We start from the raw sequence: 10961 nt of genomic DNA on the forward strand, positions 1-10961 counted from the left end.
TTTAAAAGGTGGCAAAGAAGTCTGGAGAGGAGGGAGACAGAAGAGACACATTATTCACGTGCTGGAGAAAACACTTGATCTATAAAGGGTGCAAAACATATTAAATTTAAAGAGCTGTAGAGGCATCTTCATTGGAGGGTGGAAGTCTCAGGAGGAAACATCTGATGCTGAGGATTGTTGTAATGCCCTTGAGAAGGATGAATTTGAATGAATGGAAAATGAAGCCAGACACGTTCTGATTAGAAATAAAAGCCTTATTTTGAATAATGAGAATAATTAACTGCTGTGAGAAGCTCGTGAGAGCAACAGTAGGTTTTCCGACAGTGACTACATACCCCCACGTGGAGGGTGGAAGTTGCTGGGTACAAAGTTGTTTTCCCAGTGAAATCTTTGGAGTCCAGAGTGGGGTAGGACCGAGGAGCATCTGCCTGCCTGCTCCAGCCTCCGTCTCTGCACGTGTGTGTGCTTGCAATGTGATTATTTGTGGTATTTCTGAGATGCCCCTGCCCCTTCTCTTTGGAAGGGCTCTTCTAAGCAAGGACAGACGCTGCTGGCACTTTGAGGCCAGATACATCATCTGTTCTAGTGCTTGGTGATGAGCCTGGCCAGCAGTCACAGCACTTATCACCCTGCCCCGTCCCAGTTCCCCTTCCCATCACTCATGACGATGCCACTGGAGGAGAGGGGAAGTGGATTTGAGACCAGACCCTGGGATCCCGACCTCCACCATCGCATGGTCACTGCGGCCAAGGCTGCCTCCGACATTCACATCCCCACAGAATCAAGCAACCACAGAATCAACCAGGTTGGAAGAGACCTCTGGGATCATCGAGTCCAACCATTAAACGAGGTGGGTGATGCTGGTGCAGAGGTCCCAGCAGGCAGCACCAGCTGCGCTCTCCACCGAGGACATGCAGCAGCAAGAAATCACACAGAGGATGCCAAATTTCTTCTAACAAACCCAGAACTCAGACATGGTGGTGGCAATCTCTAACCCAAAGGCCTTGCAGGCTTGGTCACAGACTGAGCAGGGTTTGCAGGTACCTGGGAGCTCTGCAGTGGGGTTGGCGATGCCAGCCTGCAAGCGGCTGGGTATGGCGGTCATCTCGAATGGAAACGGTCTTGGAGTCCCCTGAGCCTGGATTTTCCCGTGTCATGGTCCTCCCTGTGCCCCAGGGACTAGGGTGGCTGGGGACGGTGGAGGCTCAGCTCCAAGGGAGATGCCCTCTCTCACAGAACCACCGAATCCCAGAGTGGTTTGGGTTGGAAGGGCCCTCTGGAGATCACCCAGCCCAACCCCTGCCCAAGCAGGGTCACCCAGAGCACGTTGCACAGGGTCGTGTCCAGGCGGGTTTGAATATCTCCAGAGAAGGAGACTTCCCCCATTCCCTGGGCAGCCTGTGCCAGGGCTCTGGAACCCTCACACCAAAGAAGTTCCTCCTCATATTCAGATGGAACTTCCCGTGTTTCAGTCTGTGCCCGTTGCCCCTTGTCCTCCCCAGGCCATTGCTGCTCACTGTGACATCAGCGGTGGTGTCATCGCAGGGGGGTGACTGCACAGCCACTCCGTGTGGGCAGGAGGCCACAACAGGACAACCAACATGGGAGGACAGCTCGGGTGGTGAGCGAGCGGAGCAGCTGTGCAACATCTGGCTGGTATGTACCTTCCATCTGCACTGCGAGGAGAGGTAGTCCTTGTCCTCTTGTTACTGCTCCCTCCAGCAGGGACAACAGCCACCCCCCTGTTTCAGCTGGCAGCCGTTGCCCCCCGTTGCTTCCCACCTTCTGCCAGCACCTCTGCTTTTTCAACAGACCGAAGCACAGTCCTGGTCTCAGAGCCACCATGTCTGAAAACAAAGGGACAGCGGAGACCAGTCAACCTGTTGTCACCATGGAGTCCTCAAACATCATCAAAGTGACTGTGAAGACCCTCAAGCAGAAGGAGCAGTTTGAGGTTGCTCAGAGCAGCACCATCCAGGAGTTTAAGGAAGAAGTTGCCAAGCGTTTCGGAACACTCCCTGATCTGCTGGTGCTGATATTTGCTGGGAAAATCCTCAAGGATCAAGAAACTTTGAGACAGCACGGAGTTCGCAGTGGGGTCAGCATCCACGTGGTCATCAGGTCCCAGAAGAAACCACAGGGCGGCCTGGCAGATCAAGGAAGAGCAACCACCCTGATGCAACCTGCCAGCCACAGTAATTCCAACTTATCCTGCTTGGGAAGCGTTGCTGATCAGCAAAACCCGGGCTTGATCCATCCCAATGTGTCCGAGCTGTTGATGTCCAGCCAGGAAATAGTGGCCCAGACCATGGAGAACGTCTTGTCTGAGATCCTCAGTTCAAGCCTGGATCTGAACACCATCAACAACAATGCGTTTTTGCTAGGGTTCCTCCTTGGGGTGACAGGTGTACACCTCCTAGACCTGAACTCAAGAGACGTGATGGGCTTGGTGAGTAGCATTCAAGAGCAAGACGCGTCCATGCACAGCTTGATAAGCGAGAGCACCTTTGAGGAGAACATCGCTGGCAGTACCGATCTTGTCAGGGATCTCGTCATGTCCACCCCTCATATGCAGCAGCTGGCTGAAGAAAACCCTGAGATTAGTCAGATTCTCACCAACCCACAGACTATCAGAGAAATATTAGAGGCCTGCAGAAGTCCTGCCGTAATGCAAGAGGTGATAAGGAACCACGACGTGGCCATGAACAGCCTCGAAAGCATCCCCGGTGGGTACAGTGCCCTGGAGCAGATGTACAGGGAAATCGAGGAGCCCATCCTGGATGCTGTGCAGGCACAGCTGGTCAACAACCCCTTTGCTTCCGTGGACAGTAACCCACCCCCACGTGGAGCCAGGCTACCAGCCCACACCGAAAACCGGAGGCCACTGCCCAACCCTTGGGCTCTGCAGTCCAACAGAGCCAGCGATAACGCAGATGACTGTGACGGCCAATTTACCAGCAGCAGTGCAGACAACGCTTTTGCCTTGCTGAGTTCATCATCAGGTGCAGTGGTCCCCAACTCGGGGGAGGTTCAGAGCATGGTTCAGCAGCTGACAGAAGACCTGGAACTCATGCACAACCTGGAGAGCGCGCTAACAAACCCCACCAGCCCAGCACAGGCGCTGCTGGACAGCGCTCGTATGTCAAGCGACGGAAATTCTCCACCTCAAGATCAATGGGCAGAGCAGCTGCCACCGGAGATGGAGAGCGCTGAGGTTTCATCCTTGCTGAGAAACCCCAGGGCGCTGCAGGCGTTGCTGCAGATCCAGCTGGGCTTACAGACCCTCTCAACAGAAGTACCAGATTTCATACTTAGCTTGGGGGACTCGCATCTGGAAGACATGGATGACTTGACACAAATCAGCGAGTCTGAGGGCGATGCAATTTTGGCGTCGGATGAGGATGAAGAAGAAAGTCAGATGGAGATGGATGAGGAGGGGCCACAGATCAGATTTAAGACACAAATGGAGCAGCTCAGTGCCATGGGCTTCCAGGATCAAAGTGCAAACTTGCAGGTGCTGATCGATGCCGAAGGAGACATCAGTGCAGCAATGGAGATACTGACAAAAGCACCATCAGCAGACAAGATGGCGTAACTGGTTCGTCCAAATGAACCAGTATCAGTACCTCGGTTGTTCCTGGTTGTATTTCAGTCTCATCACACATTAAAAGCAGCAGGGCACATATGAAGAAGTTGTGTGCTGTAGCGTTCTTCCATCTATGAGAATTAATTTCCTCTTGGCTGCAAGGATTGCGATGAGGACAGGCTCCACCCTACTGTGAGGACAGGCTTTTTAGCTAGGGGTGTTTAGCCTGGAGAAGAGGAGGCTCAGAGGTGACCTTAGTGCAGTCTACAACTACCTGGAGGGAGGTTGTAGCGCAGTGGGAGTCGGCCTCTTCTCCCGGGCAACCAGCGATAGGACAAGAGGACACAGTCTCAAGCTTGGCCAGGGGAGGGTCAGGTTGGACATGAGGAAGCATTTCTTCTCAGCAAGGGTCATTAGCCATTGGAAGGGGCTGCCCAGGTGGTGGAGTCACCATCTCTGGAGGGGTTTAAGAAAAGCCTGGCCATGGCACTTAGTGCCCTGGTCTAGTTGCCATGGTGGTGTCAGGGCAATGGTTGGACTCGATGAGCCCAGAGGGCTCTGCCAACCTCATTGATTCTGGGATTCTCTGACTTCGGTCACAATCCCTTCCTCCTCCACAGGAACGGGTCCTCGCAATCCAAAGGTGCTCACAAATTTCCTACCACATCAACTGAGCTAAAAAAAAAAAAAAATAGGTCTTTCAGGAGTGGGAGATTAAACACAAAGTGCAGACGTTCTGCTTTCACAGCTCGTGTGAGTTATTAAGCTAACTCTTTAACCACATTGGGAGCATAAATCTTCCCGATCAGCTGGCTAATACCCCATTATCCATGCCCCTTTGGGCATTAATTGCTAAGCTGGTGATTCATTGACTCAGGGACATTTGCCTGTGCAGTTTGCTCCCTGACCCGGCCCCACATCCATCCAGGGAGCGGAGCAGCACGAGAGCTGGGAGTGTAAAACTGCCTCCTCCGTTGTACAAAACCCCTCCTGGAAACCCAGAGGAGCAGAAGGACACGTGAAACGTGCTCGTCTGGTACAGACACACAGTCCATCCCCGCCAGGCCGCCTGCTAAACTGCAGGTGAAAATGTGGGTGCCTGCAGGAATGCATCGCCCCTCGGAAAGGGTCCCCTGAGTGCTGGGACCACTCACTGGAGTAGCATCACCCCACGTGAAGTGCCAGTGGGTCAGTGCAGTAACTGAGCACATGGGCCAGCACTCTTGTTACTGCTGTTTCCTGCCCATTTTCACAGAATCAACCAGGTTGGAAGAGCCCTCTGGGCTCATCGAGTCCAACCATTGCCCTGACACCACCATGGCAACTAGACCAGGGCACTAAGGGCCATGTCCAGGCTTTTCTTAAACCCCTCCAGAGATGGTGACTCCACCACCTCCCTGGGCAGCCCCTTCCAATGGCTAATGACCCTTGCTGAGAAGAAATGCTTCCTAATGTCCAACCTGAACCTCCCCTGGCCAAGCTTGAGGCTGTGTCCTCTAGCTCTGTCATCATTCATACTTGGTTTGGAAGCAACTCTTTGTTTGGAAGCAACATCAAGAAAGATGTTGAGGTGTTGGAGCGAGTCCAGAGGAGGGCGACCAAGCTGGGGAAGGGTCTGGAGGGTCTGACCTACGAGGAACGGCTGAGGGAGCTGGGGATGTTTAGCCTGGAGAAGAGGAGGCTCAGAGGTGACCTTAGTGCAGTCTACACCTACCTGAAGGGAGGTTGTAGTGAAGTGGGAGTCGGCCTCTTCTCCCAGGCAACCAGCGACAGGACAAGAGGACACAGCCTCAAGCTTGGCCAGGGGAGGGTCAGGTTGGACATTAGGAAGCATTTCTTCTCAGCAAGGGTCATTAGCCATTGGAAGGGGCTGCCCAGGGAGGTGGTGGAGTCACCATCTCTGGAGGGGTTTAAGAAAAGACTGGCCATGGCACTTAGTGCCCTGGTCTAGTTGCCATGGTGGTGTCAGGGCAATGGTTGGACTCGATGAGCTCAGAGGGCTCTCCCAACCTCAGTGATTGATTCTGTGATCTCACCCCTACCTCCAAACTGGTTGTAACCACTGGCACAGCTGCTGTGCAGCTACTCCAGCTCCTCCATGCCCTAAAGACCTTACAGCACCTATTTCAGTCTCAATGTATTCACGCACTCAGCCTACAACCACTTGCTCTCCTGACACATTTTCCTGCTCCCAGCTCCGTCTCCTCTCACAACTCACGTGGCTCCTCTGTGCAAACACTCTTTCTTTTGCTAAGAAAACCAACACAAACACAAATGTTTTGAGGACATTAAAAAAAATCCAGCGACACGAGCAGCTTTTGTCACCAGCTCCGTTATCACCACTGTTAAGCAAACAGCTTTTCATGAACAGACTTTCATTTCCCCTGTGCCTGTCGCTGGGTTCCCACCGTTGATGAAATCAGGAAAAAAAAAGAAATGTGTTGAAAGAGCTGAGAACTTTGGGGGTTTTTTGATCTGAAACCCTCAATCTCTTTCCTTCCCTTTTCTTTTGAAGTTGCAGCAGCGTTACTGGGATGACTGGAGCAGAGCAGGGGTTTGGGTGCTGTATAGGTGTCATCTCCTGCGTCATTCAGCCGCGAACAAGCCTGATCCCAGAGAGCGCCCGTTGCTCCTGCTCTCAACCAGGACGTTGGGCTTGATCAGCCCCAAACCGAGCTCTCAGCAACCTGCTGGCTCCCAGCCCTGACATTTTGTGGAGCCCAGAGCTAGGGAAAGCCATTCCCCTGCATCTCCGGGGTCACCAGCCCCTCCAAAGGAGGCACCTCCAAGGTCCAGGCGTGCAGCAGTGGCTGCCTTCGAGGCGGCTTCCCCACCACGAGCAGGTCTGAAGAGGCTTTGCAGCACCGTCATGCTGTGGGCTTGGCAAGTGCCCTCCACCCTCTTGGTCAGGGAAAAAGGATGTTCTGCAGCAACGGCTGGATGACCTGCTCTGTCCTGGGACTATCGACATCAACACACCAGACCTTTCATCAGGTCCCACCACGACACAGGGTCAGAGCATCCCAGCTCCCGACACTGCTGTGAGAGCTGGACTGCAGGGCATGAGCCTTCAGAAGGGGCTCCCTAATTGCTGCAATCAAAAGACTCTGGATGAGGAAGAGTTATACTGGCCAGACCTGAAGAAGATCCTGAGCTCAGGAGGGGACCTAACAGTGCCCAGACCCCCGTGCCTCAGAGTGGTGCGTTAGAGAGAAGTACAGCTGACAGTAGGTATGGTACAGAGAGGAGAAGCATTTGCCTCAGCATCCCACCCAGCAGACCATGAAGGACAGCATGAAGGAAAGGTCTCTGGGCTCTGGTGCGTTCCCTCCTCCTCCTCATCCCAGAGTCCCTTCCCACGGTGGAAACTGCTGCCACAGCTTTGAAGGATCCTGGTGGTTTAGTGCTTAACAACCCCTGGGAGCCACCTGAGCCAGGGGAGCTCGTGGAGGGGCAGCACTGGGGCCTCTTCAACCTGGGCTGCGCAGGGAGCGGGCTCAGCCAACCTCCACGGAGGACACCCTGAGACCTGCTGCGGCCATCTCTGCTCCCCGGGGCCCTGAGCAGGCACCAAGAGCGTCCCCTACCCAGAGCCAACAGCAGCTCCCACTGCAACGGGTTACAGCAGCCTTGGCGTTGAGCAGCTGAGCCAGAATGGCCACCAGGACTCTGCCTTCTCCCCATGGGTCTCTACGTGCCCCTGGGACACTTTGGCAGTGCTGGTGCTCACCGCATGGAGTTGAGAGTCTCCCCTTTCTGACCGTGCCACCCATGAGACACCCGAAGCAGAGGCAGCAGATGGGTTTACTCTGAGAGAATCACAGAATCACAGAATGACAGAACAGTAGGGATTGGAAGGGACCTCGAAAGATCATCTAGTCCAATCCCCCTGCCGGGGCAGGATTGCCTAGACCATATCACACAGGAACGCGTCCAGGCGGGTTTTGAATGTCTCCAGAGAAGGAGACTCCACACCCTCTCTGGGCAGCCTGTGCCAGTGTTCGGTCACCCTCACCGTAAAGAAGTTTTTCCTCAAATTTAAGTGGAACCTCCTGTGTTCCAGCTTGCACCCATTGCCCCTTGTCCTGTCAAGGGATGTCACTGAGAAGAGCCTGGCTCCATCCTCATGACACTTGCCCTTTACATATTTATAAACATTAATGAGGTCACCCCTCAGTCTCCTCTTCTCCAAGCTAAAGAGACCCAGCTCCCTCAGCCTCTCCTCAGAAGGGAGATGTTCCACCCCCTTCATCATCTTCGTGGCTCTGCGCTGGACTCTCTCTAGCAGTTCCCTGTCCTTCTTGAACTGAGGGGCCCAGAACTGGACACAATATTCCAGATGTGGCCTCACCAGGGCAGAGTAGAGGGGGAGGAGAACCTCTCTCGACCTGCTAACCACACCCCTTCTAATACACCCCAGGATGCCATTGGCCTTCTTGGTCACAAGGGCACACTGCTGGCTCATGGCCATCCTGTTGTCCACTAGGACCCCCAGGTCCCTTTCCCCTCCGCTGGTCTCCAACAGCTCTGTCCCCAACTTGTACTGGTACATGGGGTTGTTCTTGCCCAGATGCAGGACTCTACACTTGCCCTTGTTATAGTTCATTAAATTTCTCCCCGCCCAACTCTCCAGCCTGTCCAGGTCTCTCTGAATGGCAGCACTGGGGTGTCAGCCACTCCTCCCAGTTTGGTGTCATCAGCGAACTTGCTGACAGCGCACTCTAATCCCTCATCCAAGTCATTAATGAATATATTGAATAGAACTGGTCCCAGTACTGACCCTTGAGGGACTCCGCTAGACACAGACCTCCAACTGGACTCTGTCCCATTGATCACCACTCTCTGGCTTCTTTCCTTCAGCCAGTTCACAATCCACCTCACTACCCGATCATCCAGACCACACTTCCCCAGTTTCCTCAGTGTAGAGAGCCTACACTGAGGAAGGAAAAGGGCTCTCCTTGCTGGTCAGATTGGTGACAAAGTTAAACTCAGACTGAGTACAGATGCACAGAACCGTCCTTGCTGTTCCTCCAGCCATACCTAGCGCTCACCCCTCATGTTTGCACTGCCTTTCACAACGGTCTGGGGCAGATTGCCACTGACTCCAGGTAGAACAAGGTGTTATTGGTGCAACTGGTACATACAGCAATGAGAGGAACAAGGAAAAGTCCAACAAAGCTATTTTGGTGTTGACGGATAAATCTAATGTACAGCAAGAAAGTGGTGGGTAACCAGCCAGACGTATGGGCAGAAAAGGATCTTGAGGTGCAATGGACTTCACGCTGAGCACTGCTCAGCAGTGCAGTGTTCCTGCAACGACAGGAAACCTCCCTGTGGGATGTGCATGGTCTAGTTGACATGGTGGTGTCAGGGCAATGGTCACTGACATGGTCTAGTTGACATGGTGGTGTCAGGGCAATGGTTGGACTCGATGAGCCCAGAGGGCTCTTCCAACCTGGTTGATTCTGGGATTCTGTGATGTGTAGGGTGTAGGAGACCATCGTCCCTTTTCACTTCACTCTAGAGGCTTGAACTCAGTTTTGGACGTCATGGTTTAAGGGATATGTTTCCCTTAAACACAGGACAATAAAGCCTTTCCCAACCTCACAGGTCTCTTCAGCATGTAAACATCTTCAGCAGCAAGAGGTGCCAGGGCCCCTCAGCAATGCAAGCCATACCCATGAAGACAGGAGGACAGGCCATCATCTGTGCCACAGTAAACAGCACTTTGCCCATCCAGCTATGGTGCCAGGCTCTGGTCTGATGACCAACGAGGTGTGCACGGTCTAGGCACTGAGGTAAGAGGTGAAGGAACCAACAGAAACGAAGCTGTGGGACAGCAAACAAAATCAGCAGCAGTAGGTGAGGGTAAAACAGCAGATGTAAGAGCCTTGATGCTCCCCAGCTGAATTCTGCCCAGTCTTTGCTGGATGGACCATTCAGGGGAAGCATCTCTAGGAGAAACCTGTAGCAATGAACGTGGCCCAAGCCCACGTTTCCAGAGATCCCACCACCCTCAGCTTCTCTTGAAGCTCTTGGGCAAACCTGTTCCTCCAGGGCGAGAAGTGCTGCAGTGCTTGATGCTGCTTTCCAGATCCTGTCCCACGTCCCCCTTCCCTGCACTCAGCATCTGCTCCTCCAGCCAGGGCAGGGGCAGAAGAGGCGGACGACGCGCTCCCGGATCTGCCTTGTCCTCACCCCGTACACGATGGGGTTGAGCATTGGCGGGACCACGACGTAGAGGTTGGCCAGGAGGATGTGCACGTGACTTGGGATGTGGTGGCCAAACCGGTGCGTGAGGAAGGAGAAGAAGGCGGGCACGTAGAACATGAGGATCACGCAGAGGTGGGAGCCGCAGGTGCTCAGGGTTTTGAGACGAGCCTCCGGGGACGGGAGCCGAAAGACCGTCCTGAGGATCAGAGCGTAGGAGACAGCGATGAGCACGACGTCCAGGCCGGAGGAGAGCAGAGACGTGGTCAGCCCGTACCAGACGTTGGCTCTTATGTCGGCGCAGGCCAGGCGGGCGATGCCCATGTGCTCGCAGTAGGTGTGGGGCATGACGTTGTGCCCGCAGTAGGGCAGCCTCTTCAGGAGGAAGATGGGTGGGAACATGATGAGGAACCCCCGGACGACGGCGGCCACGGCTATTTTCCCGATCACCGAGGGGGTCAAGGTCGAGGAGTACCGCAGCGGGTCGCAGACGGCCACGTACCGGTCGAACGCCATCGCCAGCAGAACGGACGATTCCACGATGAAGCTGAAATGGGTGAAGAACATCTGGGTGATGCAGGCGTCGAAGGCGATCTCCCTGGCGCCGAACCAGAAGATCGCCAGCATTTTGGGCACCGTGGTGGTCGAAAGCATGAGGTCAGCAACGGCCAGCATAGCGAGGAAGAGGTACATGGGCTCGTGGAGGCTCCTGTCCGTGGTGATGACGAAGAGGAGGACAGAGTTGCCGAACACGGCGGCGACGTACATCAGACAGAAGGGGACGGAGATCCAGACGTGGGACTCCTCCATGCCCGGGATGCCCGTCAGGACGAAGGTGATAGGGTCGAAGCTGCTTTCGTTGAGCTCGTACATGGTGCTCCAGCGCTCAGCGTCAGCCTGATTCTGCTCTGTGCAAGACAAGGGACAAATAACTCCTGGTGAGCCTGGGGTCAGCCCGTGCCCACCTACAAGTGTGGACAAATCGGTGCGTACGGTGTCCTCTTTGCAGCTGCCTTCCAGGCTGAGCCGTTTCGAAGGCTGAGGTGTTGACTCGCCGTGTTTGCTGTACAAAGGAATCTATTTTGTGGGTGCCCCCTCCCTGGCAGTGTTCAAGGCCAGGTTGGATGGGGCTTGGAGCAACCTGGGCTGGTGGAAGGTGTCCCTG

At 54.4% G+C, this 10961-nt stretch overlaps 2 protein-coding genes across 2 annotated transcripts; one reads left to right on the forward strand and one right to left on the reverse strand.

Annotated features, from left to right (window-relative positions):
- Positions 1-1843: 1843 nt before the first annotated feature.
- Positions 1844-3595, forward strand: LOC137660492 (ubiquilin-1-like). Its single transcript, XM_068395356.1, has one exon. It carries the CDS (start codon positions 1844-1846, stop codon positions 3593-3595), a length of 1752 nt encoding a protein of 583 aa, XP_068251457.1.
- A 6114-nt stretch (positions 3596-9709) lies between these two features.
- LOC137660493 (olfactory receptor 52B2-like) lies at positions 9710-10669 on the reverse strand. The gene has a single exon (XM_068395357.1). The coding sequence runs from the start codon at positions 10667-10669 to the stop codon at positions 9710-9712; it is 960 nt and encodes a 319-aa protein (XP_068251458.1).
- Between the last annotated feature and the right edge of the window lie 292 nt (positions 10670-10961).

This window comes from Nyctibius grandis, chromosome 2 (assembly GCF_013368605.1).
Source record: "Nyctibius grandis isolate bNycGra1 chromosome 2, bNycGra1.pri, whole genome shotgun sequence".
Lineage (NCBI taxonomy): Eukaryota > Metazoa > Chordata > Aves > Nyctibiiformes > Nyctibiidae > Nyctibius > Nyctibius grandis.